Source organism: Enhydra lutris, unplaced genomic scaffold (genome assembly GCF_002288905.1).
Source record: "Enhydra lutris kenyoni isolate GAN:26980312 unplaced genomic scaffold, ASM228890v2 scaffoldscaffold48, whole genome shotgun sequence".
Taxonomy (NCBI): Eukaryota; Metazoa; Chordata; class Mammalia; order Carnivora; family Mustelidae; genus Enhydra; species Enhydra lutris.
The window spans coordinates 10652248-10667240 of record NW_019154132.1 but is presented as its reverse complement, the minus strand read 5'-3'; the positions used below and the strand labels follow the sequence as shown (position 1 = coordinate 10667240).

Below are 14993 nucleotides of genomic sequence, written 5' to 3'. Positions count from 1 at the left end.
GTGTTTTGTTTTGTTTTTAAGCTGTACATTTTCTCCAAAAGAAGAAATTTCTAGCTTTTACTTGGGGGATGGGGGAGTACATCTGAAAAAAATGATTCCATCTAAGAAGTTTTTCTCATAGGAGAAATGTGGGATTCAGTGTGTCATTCGTATTTTCTTCTTTTTTCTCTTCTGTTTTTCTGACATTTCTACCATTTTCCTCTTCTTGGCTGACACCGGAGTATCTGCTTTCATTGCCTTATTACTGTCACCAGTTAAACCACATTTCTTTGAGTCAGGTATGGACTGCCTTTCTTCTTCCTGCACGACATCGCTGGCTTCCTTTTTGTTGATTTTGGACTGTTTTTTACTTACTAAAACACAAGAGACAGAACATTTAAAGACCACTTTTCCCCTCTTCAAATAAATAAGGTTGACAATAAAGTAAAGTTACCTGGATCTCCTCCATTTCAACAATTCAAGAGCTAACAAATTTTCTAAAAATGTTGACTTTCACTTACCAGGAGAAGGCTCTGCAGCTGAAGGAAGGCTTTTTGGTGTGTCTGTCACTCTGTCTAGCCACACTCCAAGACATGTTAGCCTGGCATTAGTTTTTACTTCACAGAGTAAAGATGGGGGAACTTTCTAAAACAGAAGAAAAATTCATGATAATATAGGGGAATTTTCAATAATTTCTTTTTCCTTTAACAAGTGAACTTTCATTTTCTTAAGATTTTATTTTTTTTAAGTAACCTCTACACCCAATGTGGGGCTTGAACTTACAACCCCAAGATCAAAAGTTGCATACTTTTCTGAGCCAGCCAGTCAGAATTTTAAGTTTTTTATTTAAAAGTTATAGTATTTTCTTGAGAATAAAACACGCTGCTTAGAAGAAATCTATTATCTTGATTCACATTTGTTTTGGCTGCGTCCTTCACAGAGCATGTTTCTGACTATTCAGAAACTGTAAATTCATTAAGGAAAAGGACCAAGTCTTGTTCATTTCTAGGTTTTAATGGAGAACCCTGCACAGACACGCAACAAACCACATTCACAGAATGTGTTTTTAGGACAATCAAAATAATAAACCAAGGGGATCTGTAAGAGTGGACTACTAAAGGGAATTTAATTTTCCAATTATCTAGTTCAAAACTATTGTTAGTTCCATTATCAATCAGTAATTTTCAAATTTTTAGTAATGGCAGTATTTTTAACTAAAAAAATCTTACAGAGAATATCAATATACAAACAAAAGAGAAAAAAGTAGCACTTCTCTGCCTGCAAAAGCAGGAGTTCTGGTACCCCGCCAGCTCAGACTCACCAACACTAACCGCCCAGGTAGCTCTCAAAGCCCAACTTTAAAACTATGACTATCAAACATGCATGGAAGAGACTAAGTTTCTTTAAAGATTTCTGCCCTGAAAATTATTCTGCCTCCCTTAATTCAAAGCAACCCTGATAGTAAGACTTGCATTCAAGTGCATTTATACTGATTTATACTGTGTTAAGACACTGACCTTATCCTGCTTAAGCTTCCACATTTTGATGAAACCATCACTGGAGGCTGTAACAATAACATGATGCTCTGGAACTTCAAAACTGAACATGTCTTTTACCCTAGAATAGAAATATGAACACCATAAAGGCTCCTTTCTCCCAGATAGTTTGATATTGTCATAAAGCTTCTATGCACGTCTCTTGATTTTTCAGTGTTCCAAGTGCTTCCAAACTGCATAAGGAACAGGACTAAAATCTAACTATGTTTCACATTCCCATGAGTCAGTAAGTCCTTTTCAGGGTCCAAATTCCAAGATAAAATGGACTGTCAACCACTATCACTGCTGCTGTTCAACATAGTACTAGAAGTCCTAGCCTCAGCAATCAGACAACAAAAAGAAATAAAGGCATCCGAATTGGCAAAGAAATCAAATTCTCACTCTTCGCAGAGGACATGATACTCTATGTGGAAAACCCAAGACTCTACCCCAAATCTCCAGAATGCATACAGAAATTCAGCAAAGTGGCAGGATATAAAATCAATGCAGAGAAATCAGTTGCATTCCTATACACTAACAATGAGACAGAAAAAAAGAGAAATTAGGAAGCCAATCCCATTTCCAATTGCACCCAAAGCCATAAGACAACTAGGGATGAACCTAACCAAAGAGGCAAAGTATCTGTCCTCAGAAAACTAATGGAAAGAAATAAAGGAAGACAAAGAAATAGAAAAATGTTCCATGCTCGTGGAACACCTTTGCTCTGTACTTTTCTGTCCTCAGAAAACTAATGGAAAGAAATAGAGGAAGACAAAGAAATAGAAAAATGTTCCATGCTCATGGACTGGTACAACAAAACGTTACTAAAACATCTATGCAACCTAGAGGCACCTCGGTGGCTCAGTCGGTTAAGTGTCTGCCTTCAGCTCAGGTCATGACCCAGGGTCCTGAGATCGAGCCCACATTGGGCTCCTTGCTCTGCAGGGAGCCTGCTTCTCCCTCTCCCTCTGCCTACTGTTTCCCCCGCTTGTGAGCACTCTGTCAAAGTAAAATCTTCAACAACAACAAAACTCTATGCTACCTAGAGCAATCTATACATTCAGTGCAATCCCTATCAAAATACCATCAGCATTTTTCAGAGCTGGAATAATCCTAAAATGTGTATGGAACCAGAAAAGACCCCAACTAGCCAAAGGAATGTTGAAAAAGAAAACCAAAGCTGGTACCATCACAATTCTGGACTTAAAGCTCTATTATAAAGCTGTCATCATCAAGACTATATGGTACTCCCTCCCATAAAAATAGACATGCAGATCAATGGAATACAACAGAAAACACCGAACTGGACCCTCAACTCTATGGTCAACTAATCTTTGACAAAGCAGGAAAGAATATCAATGGAAAAAAGTTTCTTCAACAAATGGTGTTGGGAAAACTGAACAGTCACATGAAAAATAAAACTGGACCATTTCCTTAACACCATACACAAAAATAGACTCAAAATGGATGGAAGACCTAAATATGAGAAAGGAATCCATAAAATCCTAGAGGAGAACACAGACACCAACCTCTTCGACCTTGACCGCAGCAACTTCTTACTAGATAGGTCTTCAAAGGCAAGGGAAACAAAGGCAAAAATGAACTATTGGGACTTCATCAAGATCAAAAGCTTTAGCACAGCAAAGGAAATAGTCAACAAAACCAAAAGACAACAGACAGAATGGAAAAGATATTTGTAAATGACAAATCACATAAAGGGCTAGTATCCAAATCTACTAGGAACATATCAAACTCAACACCAAGGAACAAATAATCCAATCAAGAAATGGGCAGAAGACCTGAACAGACATTTCTCCGAAGACTTCCAAACGGCCAACTGACGCATGAAGAAATGTTTCACATCACTTGTCACCAGGGAAATACAAATCAAAACCACAATGCAGTACCACCTCAAACCAGTCAGAATCGCTAAAATTAACAAGTCAGGAAATGACAGACGTGGGAATACAAGCTGGTGCAGCCACTCTGGAAAACATTATGGAGGTTCCTCAAAAAGCTGAAAACAGAGCTACCCTACAATCCAGCAACTGCACTACTGGGTATTTAACCCAAAGATACAAACATAGTGATCTGAAGGGGCACGTGCACCCCAATGTTTACAGCAGCAATGTCCACAACAGCCAAACTATGGAAAAAGCCCAGATGTCCATCCACAGATGAATGGATAAAGAACACGTGGTATAGAGTACACAGCCATTAAAAAAAACAAAACAATGAAATCTCATCATTTGCAGTGACATGGCTGGAACTAGATGATATTATGGTAAGCAAAATAAATCAATCAGAGAAAGACAATTATGATCTCACTCATGTGGAATTTAAGAAACAAAACAGGATTATAGGGGAAGAGAGGAAAAAATAAAACAAGATGAACCAGAGGGGAAGACAAACCATAAGAGACTCTTATGCATAGGAAACAAATGGGGTAACTAGGTAATGGACATTAAGGAGGACATGTGATGTAATGAGCACTGGGTATTATATAAGACTGATGAATCACAGGCCTGTACCTCTGAAACCAATAACACATTGTATGTTAATTAATTGAATTTAAATTTTAAAAATGTTTAAAAAAGAGTCAACAGGATGATCATAACTATAATTATGTTATCATAAAGGAAATAAAGATATTTAAGTCCCTAACCTCAAGAGTCTCCAAGTTCAGGATGAAGAGACAAGTAGGACAAGAGAGATAAACATGGCTTCCTCTTACATATCCATTTATTTCACCTCCAGTGCCACCAACCCTCATTCAAGCTACTGCCATTGTTTTTCTGGACCACCGGGTAGCCTAACTGGCTAAAATCATGAATCAAATCATGTTTAAAATCCCAGGTTTAAAATCCTACAAAACTAGGATCCTTTTAAAAATAACACAGGGCGGGGCGCCTGGGTGGCTCAGTCGTTAAGCCTCTGCCTTGTGCTCAGGTCATGATCCCAGGGTCCTGGGATCAAGCCCTGCATTGGGCTCCCTGCTCGGCAGGAAGCCTGCTTCTCCCTCTCCCACTCCCCCTGCTTGTGTTCCCTCTCTCACTGTGTCTCTGTCAAATAAATAAAATCTTTAAAAAAACAAACAAACAAAAAACACAGGAAGGAGGAAGGGGCGTATATAAAAAGCAAGTCTGGCCATAAACGGACAACTGCTGAAGCTGGGTGGTGGGTCCACAGGGGGTCGCTTCCTTAAACTGGTCTGTCTGCCTTTCAATTTTTCCACAGTGAGAAATAAACAAATTCTACAAAGGCCCTTGGTATAAAATCTAAACTCCTCACCCGTTTACAAGGCCATGCAGCGTTTGGCTCATTCTGATCTAGTCACAAAGCTCTTTCATCTGTTGCTCAAATACGCCCTCCCTCGGGCGCACTATGCCTTTGGTTCTCTCCTCCCTTGGGAAACAGCTCTCTTCATCTGTGAAGTCCTACCCTCTCCCTTCCCCTTGATCATACAAATTACTGCTATTATTCTTAAGGCACACCTTTCTGTTTCCTTCCTGTTGTAATTATCTGCTTACTTGTTTATCATCTGCTGCTCCACTACAAGAAACACAAATACAAGCCCTTCTCTTTTTTGTTCATCATTTAAAAACTTAGTTCAGCTCTAAACGGATGCTCAAGAATACCTGTTAAATGAGTGGACGAAGGGTTACCTTAAGTGTTCTAGGCTTAACAGTACATTTGAAATGGGCTTGAACGAACACTTCCCAATGCAGGGAAAAACCAGGGCCTGTACACTGGCTGTAGTATTCAAAGTATTCAAAAAGAGTTATTTAGAAAATAAAAACTAGAACTTTTTTAAGACACAGAAGAACACACAAATGAAACATATTACAGTATAACTGCACGTTATCACCTTTTCTAAAACAGTAGAAAAAGCAGAGGCAGACAGAACTGGGTTTGGGTCCCAGGTCCCTCACCCAACAGTGGGGCAATCTTGGCCAAGCCACTTAGCTGTTTACTCTGAGAATCAGTGTCTCCCCCTAGAAATACAGTGAGCAGTAACAGGTTAAGAAAGACAAGCACACAGCAGAGAGTCGGCTTCCTCCTATCTCTCTCTGCCTGCTTCTCTGCCTACTTGTAATCTCTGTCAAATAAATAAATAAAATCTTAAAAAAAAAAAAAAAAAGACCAGCACAAAACAGAAGTCAGTACTGTCATATATTTCTCCTGTGGGAAAAACGACTAGTGTACAAAGGGGGAAGAAGTGGACAAGGGGAATAGAATAAAAGGACAAGAGAGGTCCTGGCAAAGCTCGACTGCTTGATTTCTTTGTTCCTCTTCAGATTTGGTTGATTTCAGGCCCCAAGTTTAATAATATTAGTGGGAAAAGATCTTGTGCGATCACTAGTCCTGGTGCCAACTTCCCCACTTTTGCATTACTTAATGCCAAGAAGACATTTCCACCATCCTCTCACACACCAGAAATTTATATATATAGAAAGTCTATCTCCGTATTTGTTCATGAGAAAACATGTACCCTGCTTTATGAAACCACTACATATGTAACATTTATTGAAGACTCTACACATACATACACACAGAAACTGGCAAAAAAATACCTGTTTTCGTGAGCTTTAAACTCACAGAGGCACATTAGTGAATCACAGTCAAAAAACCTTATGACTTCTTCATCTCCAGCCACTGCAAGGACAGACTCCTAGCAGAGAAAAAGAATATCCAGAATGTCATCCCCAATTCCAAGCATCACCACAGACACTAAGATTCCACCACTGATTTCTGATCACTTACTGAAAGGAACGTAACAGAAGATACTCTCTTTTCATTTGTGATGGTGCCACTAACAGACGCAGTGTCAAGCTGATAGACATCTATTTTATTCAGTATGACGACTATGTATTTCTCTCCTCTTGGGGACCATTCCACTATGTGAGCATCTGTAAGTTAAAAACACAAAGCTTTTTGATTTCATAAACAAAAAATGAAATGATCGGAGTAGTAATAAAAAGAGCAAATAGTTGCACTGTGCGTTTTCCCATCCAATATCCTATTTAACCTTCACAATGAACTTCTGTATATATTTTGCAAGTTAAGTTTTAGAAAATGAACTGGAGTCAAAAGAATCATTAAGTCATAGAACTAGTAGGTGACAGTTATGACAAGAATTCCATCTACAATGGGAAAGGAATGGGGTGGGGGGGCGCGCCTGGGTGGCTTAGTTGGTTAAGCATCTGCCTTTAGCTCAGGTCATGATCTGGGGGGTCCTGGGATCGAGTCCCATATTGGGCTCCCTGATCAGTGGGGAGCCTGCTTCCCCCGCTCCCTCTGCCTGCCACTCCCCCTGCTTGTGCTCTCTCGAATAAATACATACTCTTAAAATGGGAAAAGAAAATAACCTAAAGCATTGCCCTAGGAGATAACCACCATCATGAAGGGAAATAAAGGTATATATGTAAAGTATATATTATATTCTATGAAGTTATAAAAAACATTCCAAATTAAAGTACTCACTTTGTTTTATATTTTTTATGAATGCTGATCTGCCTTCCACAAGATTCCACGTTCTGCAAAAAAGGAAGTTCACTTACGGCATGATCACTTTTACTAGGTGTAAAGGAAACATAATGAAGACCTACTCAAACGAAAATGTACTACATAGCTAGTTAGAATGATCGTGTTTCTTACTGCAACACTGAAATATATACTATCAAGCAAAATTAACTCATCCATTCCTAGACCCTTGTCATATATTTAAAATGTTTAATATATTTTCCCAAATATTTCACCTAAAACATTTGTTTTTAGGACCCCCGTCCTCTTCATTTCACAGCTTGCAATGACTGGAATGTACAGTGTACATGTGAACACGGAGCTTGTCATTTTTTCTCTACCATTGTGAAAAGGTTCACTAGCTTTGCACCTTTTCTTATACTGCATTACCTTTCAATAGCTGAGAGCCATGAGATGAGACAAAAAAATGAATCTAATTATTGGACTCAAATATACCCTGATGGTAGCTTCCTGTTGCCCCTGGACAACAAAGACCACAACTTAGAAAAGATGCCCTCGGCATTAATGACTTACCTTAACGTCTTATCCGTACCCACAGACAGGGCCAACTTGCCAGATGGGTGAATAGAAAGGAAGGTCACATGTCCTCTAAAAGGAAACCAACAGTTAGTCCCCAACGTGACTGGCTCCTAGAGACCACCAATGGGAAAGGGCCAGACTCACTTGTGAGCTTTAATGGACTTTAGGCACTCCCACTTCTTTGCATCCCACACACAAATGAGTCCATCTTCTCCCCCACTGATTAAGTGCCTGTTGCCATAGAATTTCAGGCAAGTTATTGTGCCTGTGGAAAAACCAAGAAAGGCAAACTTAATAGTCATTTTGAATGCAAACTCCATTTCCGGTTTGAAAGTAAGTAAATATCTAATGTCTTAGTATTACTGAAATATACCTTAAAGTCTTAGGTGAAGAGATCCATTTTTTTTTTTTTTAATATATAAGAACATAAAGTTTCAAGGCTATGCAAATATTTTCAGCAGAATTTCTCTAGTTGTAGACATAGCAAATCAGTTCACTTTCTGGCTCTGTATCTCCACAATCATAAATTTAGGAGATGGCTGGTGAAGACTGTTTGATCAGAAGTAAAAAAATAACAACTAGTAAACCAGCTAATCTGGGGAAAAAACCAAGATGTACAACCATATGACTTATACTTTCGAAACAGTGAGTTAGTGACCTAATCATCCACAGTCCAATTACTATCCCTCCAGACCTGCTTTTGATTTGTACATAGTTCTCATTCACTGTCATAAAAATTTATTAGAGGGGTGCTGGCTGGCTCAGCTGGTAGAGCATATGACTCTTGATCTCGGGGTTCTGAGTTTGAGCCCCACGTTGGGTGTAGAGATTAGTTAAAAAATTTTAAAAATTTTAATTAAAAAAATTTTTTAATCTTTAAAAAAGAATTTACTAGAACCATTTTATAAGTTGTTCCACTATTCAACTATGCCCTCTGTAATCTCCCTTCTGTGGTTCACAAAGTTTCCTTTATCTTTTCAACTTCACAACACACTCCATTCCCCTCTGCCCAGACTAAAGCCTGCATCTCCCATGAATTTCTCCTACAGCTCTTGGAACCGGAAGACATACGTATTCACTGTCCTCAAATATTAACCTCGCTGTAAGGATGAGGTGATAGAAGAAGCCAGCATTCTTTTAACTCCCCAAAGCAATGCACACCATTATACATCTTTCCTCAAGTCAAATTCCCTATCCTTTGAAGCCTGTCACCCAACTTAACTGCCCTATGGCTCAGTGGTCAACAGACTATTGTCTGTAAGCCACACCTGGCTGGTGGCCTGTTTTCATAAATGCAGTTTTACTGAAACACAGATTCACTTGTTCAGTTCCAAAATGTCTATGGCTGTTTTTACACTGCAAAAGCAGAGCCAAATAAAACCGAAAACACAGACACAAAGCCTAAATATTTACTTTTTTGTCCTTTTCAGAATAAGGGTATGAACCCTGGGGTCACTGTTGTTCATCTGCCACATCCTACTCAAACCTTTATGTTGTCCTTTATATTGAAAGAGTCAAAGATCTCTGATGAATAATTTTGCACCCCTCCACCTCAAAAAGCACTAATAATATATGGGGTTACATACAACTTTATCAAAGCGTGAGTCTTTAGCCATCTTTGCCCCTGTTTTCCTCTTTCCTATTATCCTATTTCCCACTTTGGAAAAGAGCTGTTCTATTACCAACTATTAGAAAAACAGGAGTTGGGGGCGCCTGGGGAGCTCAGTTGGTTAAGCATCTGCCTTCGGCTGAGGTCACGATCTCAGGATCTTGGGATGGAGCCCCACACTGGGTTCCCCTCCCACGAGGGAGTCTGCTTCTCCCTTTCCCTCTGCCTTTCCCCCACCTCATGTGCTAATAAATAAATAAAAATATTTTAAAAATCCAAACAAACAGGAGTTACGCAAGGAATGAAAGAAATCAGGAACCATACTTCATCCCCATCCAAACTCCTTCTCGGTCACTCCTTTTCCTGTTGGGGAACACCTGAACCAGTGGCTTTAGGCAGACCAGACTTATTTTACTTATTTCCTCCATGCCCAAGGAACAGAGAAACTTTCTTTTGTGAACTGGGATCAGGAGACAGAATGGAAAAGGAACATACGTTGAATTCACTCAAAGCCTAGCTTCTGTTGAAAAGGAGAATTCAAGTGCCTGGGTGGCTCAGTGGGTTAAAGCCTCTGCCTTCAGCTCAGGTTATGATCTCAGGGTCCTGGATCGAGGCCCGCATCGGGCTCTCTGCTCAGCAGGGAGCCTGCTTCCTGCTCTCTCTCTGCCTGCCTCTCTGCCTACCTCTCTGCCTACTTGTGACCTGTCTCTCTCTGTCAAATAAAAAGAAAAAAAAAAATCTTCAAAAAGGAGAATGCTTGTCAAAGTAGCAAAGGCCCTAAAAAAGACACTGACCACTCCAAATATACTGCTACAACCAATGCGTGGTGGCCTCATCTGCCTTTAATTGCAGGAAACCAACATCCTTAGCAGAATATCCCTGGGAAAATATAATAAAAACATCATAATGTTCAATACTGGGGGAAAAAAAACAAAAAACAAACACACACACCTACCACCATGCTGGACAACTTCACCATAGCTGTGGAAAACCCAGGCATGACTTGAACTTGAGAATCACCAATACTGACCTCCTCAACTCTAGTGGCTTTGCCTCCTCTCTGGTTTCGCGTCTCATGCCTTATACCCCAGACAGAGTTACCACCTAGACCTGCTCCACACTGCAACTCCTGAGCCTCATCCCTGCCTACAACCTCACCACTTGCCAGCCCATTCATGGCCCCCTTCATTCACAGACCATTTCTTCCTTTATTTCAGAGATCTGCAGACTCTTGACACCCCATTTTCTCTAGGCCAACAAATTCTTCTTTCACCAAAATCCTGAATTCCTTTGTATATCAATCTACCTACTGCACACACTTAGTAGCTTTCCGCTCCCTATCAAAATGCCTGAGGTTCCTGCAAATAGATGTTACTTGATCCAGAGCCTCCAGCTTCAATCAGGAAGACTCTTCTCAGTCTTTTGCTTGTTCGTGGCAGCATGTCTCTCACATCCTGGGAGCCAACACTTTCCTCAAGCCCGCACAGCCCCTCCCTCCCACTCAATCCCTAACCTCTTCTTCTTAAGGACCACCCAGGACCAGGGCAGTCTACTTCTCCAGTCACCCCACCCTCTGTTTTAACCTTCTCATAATATCGACTTGCTTACAGTTCCCCAGGTACACAGCGGTTAAAAACATGGGCTCTAGACCTAGGTGTGAGTTCTTGTTCCCTTTGTTTAAAACCATGGGCAAGTCAAGTTAACATCCTTGAATCTCGGTTTTCTCTTCTATGAACAGACGGTACAACTGTAGCTTCTTGACGCATTGCTGGGCACGTGATACTCTCTCAGTAAAGTCAGCTATGAACACGAGGCTGCTCCCGTGCTCCTCATGCTTCTGCTCTGTCTGGAACGCCCTTTCTCCTGCCTGGCTAACTGGTACTTCTCTTTTAAGACAATTCAGTCAGATGTCATTCTGGGGAAGTTTTCAGTGAAAAGTCGCATCCTCCCACTTCCCCCCAGTGTGAGTGAAGTGCCTCCCCTCTGTCTCCCAATATGGACTGTGAGAATTTAAGGATTAAAAAAAAACACATTTTTCTCATTTCTGTATTTCCTAGCACAGAACCTGCTACAAAATAGACACCTAATGAGTTCCTTAACTGAAGTCAAATTGTAAAGTAATGATACCTCAACATTATTAGAGGATATAATTTTCTCACCATTGTGATGCACCAGAGCCCCATGGTCTATCTTCTTCTTCATGTCATATATGTGAATTGTTTCATCTTTGCTCCCAGTGACTACAAAACGACTATTTACAGCCACCGCTGACAAGGAGGCAGTGTGGGCATGGTGAGTGAAGTCAGCCGCAGAAGTCCATTTTTGCTGGAGAGTTAAATACACAATGTTACAATCGTATCATAGTTCTCTAGAAACACGTAAGTGGTTCCAAAATTCATGAAAACTACCAGTAGATACTTATAACAGGGAAAAAATTATGCAATGATAGCAGATTAAAAAAAAACAAAGAACCTGAGAAATAAAGCAGGCAGCAAAGAAATGGGAGGGCAATGCTGGGTATCATGACTCCAAAGCAATTATGGAGACCAGACTACTTTAAGGTCCTACCCAAATCCTTAACTGCTTCTATATTTACTTATATGTGAGACTTGCATACCGTTCATTTGTTCAGATAGTAAACGACTACTGTGTGGTTGGCATCATTGTAGACAGTTGATACAGAGCAGTGAAGAAAAGAAAGTCCTTATTCTAATAGAACTGCCATCCCGGTGGGAGAGACAAACAATAAACAAATATGATGTCGCATGCAGATGAGAGTATAATGACAAGTCTTATAAAGAAAAATGAACAGGATAAAGAGTATGTTTCCTTCCATTAGTACCAATATAAGTGATTAGAATGACCAATGATTAGGTCTCAAGGAATCTATGCTTTATTGATATGCACCTTCTGGATTGAATAAGTAAGACTGGTTGAGTGCAAAGAATGACTGACAGCTGAGTGCATATACACACTTCAAATTGAAGGAGATGCATCAAAAGTATTAACAAAGCAAACCAAGGAAGAAAAAAACCCATCAGACCTCTCTAAACACACTTAAGAAGGGTTACTGCAAAGTAATTTCTAAAGAACTACAGCAACAGACATTGCTTCCATCAGCCAGGATCAAGGGAGTCTCCTTGAGTAACAGCACAATATTCCCGTGGGGCTGCTACAGCCATAAATCAAAAATAACCTTTGCTTGTGCATATTATAGAAGGAATGTTGATTATCTGAGCTATTGTCTGTCTAGGTTTAGCAGCAGTAGTGGACAGTGTAAGAGCTTTGTGTTTCAGAGACACCTGGGGACTTGAGTCCCAGGTTTCCTGATTATTAGCTGTGTGGCCTTGAGCAGGTCACACAATAGATCTCAACTTCAGGTTCCTCATCTATAAAACAGGGATAACTCAGGAGGTTGCTGTGCGGAAACAACGGAGCAACTTTTTTACAATGAGTAACACAATAGCATCATCTTTAAGCACACAAGAGATGTCACCTTTCAGCCAAAAGCAGCTTAATAACCAGAAACAAAATAAACAAAAGTAGTCAAGTTATATACTTCCAGTTTTCTGGTTCATTCAAGACTGACACCTTGACTTCATAAAGAAGTATTGAAAAAATAGATTTCTAAGAGATACTTAGGTTTGCTTAGGGAAAAATATTACTGGCTTAAAAGTTAAAAGACTTTATTTCTAGTCCTGGGTATGTCCTAACTACTTGTTTCACTAATGACAATTTACTTGACCTTTTTTCTCACACATCTAGTGAAAATACTTATATTTTGTCATTTTCTCCATGCATTTGTCTCCTCTGCTCTTCTCCTTACGTTTGCAAGCTGGATCCATTCCTTTGGCTTCTTTGTACCTCCACTGCCAATTAATGGCACCATGGTAAAAGGTCCAAAAGTACTGAATGAATCGGGACACTTTTCTTTCTTTTTATCAATGAAGGGTTTATCCTGACCTGCTCTAATATTTAGTAAAATTCCAAGACAAAACTCAGTAAAAGGGCGAACTGTTCTTGCATTAAGTCCTGAGCCCGTAAAACTGGCTGTCAACTTACGGGAGCGAGGCGTAAATCCATAACCTATGACTCATTGGCCCGCTGGCTGGAATGCCAGCTTCCTTCTTGTACCATGCTCAGAATGTCTACTAAAACCAACAGACATGATCTCGTTTTAGGAAACGCCTACTCTGTGTTTTAAAAACCAGATTACACATTTGAGTTTGATTCATCCATTAATCCCTAAGAGATCAATGCGTTTACCTACCTCTGATGATGTGCCTACCTCCACCGTGAGGGAACCCGACCAGACTTACCCGCGCACCTTCTTACCTCTTCGGGGTCGCCGCCTGTATCCGGCTCCGGGTGTATAGCGAACCCAAAAAGGACCTGTTCATAGCAACCAGCCACCAGCTCCATTCAGCAGCACACGTGCCTCTTCCAAGAGCCCCGCTCAGCTGAGAGTGACGAAAGCGGATGCCAGAGGCAGTAGGGTCCTTCCTGCGTCGGCGCTCAAATTACGTCACGACCTCAGGCTGCCTTTGGGGCGCCTGCCTCCCTGGAAACGGTTTCAGCGCTTGAAGATCCCGCGGAGCTTCCAAGAGGAGAATAAAGAAGGACGTCACATAAGGAAGTTCTCATGACGAGGAGAAAAAAAGTTAGGGACAAGCAGGCATATCCTAGGTGGCTGCGAGCTAGGCACACCTAAGGGGAGTAGGGCGGGACATCCTCTGCGGAAGCCCCTCATTTCCGTAACGTCACGGAGGGGGCGGGGCCTCTTCCAGTCTGGGCGGGGCTTCTTGCAGTGGCCCTGTGTTCGTGTGGAGGCACCTCACTTGTGGGTTGTGAGACGAAGGCTAGAATTGGGTTTTCCTTTTTTCGCCGGAAGCACGAACGAGCCTTTCTCACGTTCTCTCGTAATAGGGCAAAGAGGGGGCGGCGTTCAGGGCTAGCGGTTTCTAGAGCAGACCGCGAAGTCAGCCCCGGAGCTCCGCTTCATGCGCTTCTGTCTGCCCGCCGGGAAAATTCAGCCTTTCGCCCCTTTCCTTCCCGGTGGATTCGCCAGTCAGATTTTGGGGTCCCGTTGTCCTACGTTGCCGCACACCCCTGGGAGGGAGGAGGACGCTTTACTTGAAAGGTGTAACGACGGACTGATGGAGGAAGAAGCGCGCAGTCAATCCTACGTGAACGTTCCAGAAGGAAATCTCCCGTTTCACTTTCCACCACCTCCCGGTTCAGGTGCAAAACCAAACATTCGTGAAACCAAAGACTGCCTTGATTGACGTTTTAGATTTTCATAAAGTGTGGACATTCGGAGTCTGTTAGAAATGGCAGCTTTGCACAAACCTAATGGGAAACAATCTGGCGTCATAATTTGGGTCTTCAGTGCCACAGCAGGTGAATTGACAAGCAGGAGGTAGATGGCATCCGTCAGTGTCAGTTCCTCAACCCCCGTTTAGCGCTGATCTGTAGCACTTTGACCCTTTTTTTTTTTTTTCCAATAATACTTGTTCTCGGGGAGCCTGGGTAGCTCAGTGGGTTAAATCCTCTGCCTTCGGCTCAGGTCATGGTCCCAGGGTTCTGGGATCGAGCCCCGCATGGAGCCCCGCATCTAGCTCTCTGCTCAGCAGGCAGCCTGCTTCCTCCTCTGCCTGCTTCTCAGCCTACTTGTGATCTCTGTCGGTCAAATAAATAAATAAAATCTTAAAAAAAAAAAAAAAGAATATTTGTTCTCTGGGATTGTGAATTGCCACTATGTATCTAACTCGGGTTTGTTTTCATTGACTGGTCTGAGTGTTGCAGAA

The 14993-nt window shown here is 41.3% G+C and overlaps 1 protein-coding gene across 1 annotated transcript; it reads right to left on the bottom strand.

The window, feature by feature from the left end:
* Window positions 1–13742, bottom strand: LOC111156709 (PAK1 interacting protein 1). Its single transcript, XM_022517747.1, has 10 exons — window positions 13522–13742; window positions 11346–11511; window positions 7722–7842; window positions 7572–7646; window positions 6999–7051; window positions 6279–6424; window positions 6089–6186; window positions 1497–1596; window positions 501–624; window positions 1–353 (listed from the first exon to the last, which is right to left on the bottom strand). The coding sequence occupies exons 1-10, from the start codon at window positions 13606–13608 to the stop codon at window positions 136–138; spliced, it is 1188 nt and encodes a 395-aa protein (XP_022373455.1). The 5' UTR covers window positions 13609–13742; the 3' UTR covers window positions 1–135.
* Window positions 13743–14993: the final 1251 nt, after the last annotated feature.

Bases quoted from the DNA above. Each gene is read 5' to 3' on its own strand.
- LOC111156709 (XM_022517747.1), bottom strand. From the start codon at position 13,608: ATGGAGCTGGTGGCTGGTTGCTATGAACAGGTCCTTTTTGGGTTCGCT. The intron at 6,425-6,998 runs GTGAGTACTTTA...TTTAACTTACAG, and splicing joins CATAAAAAATATAAAACAAA to ATGCTCACATAGTGGAATGG. The intron at 6,187-6,278 runs GTAAGTGATCAG...TTTCTCTGCTAG, and splicing joins CTTCTGTTACGTTCCTTTCA to GAGTCTGTCCTTGCAGTGGC.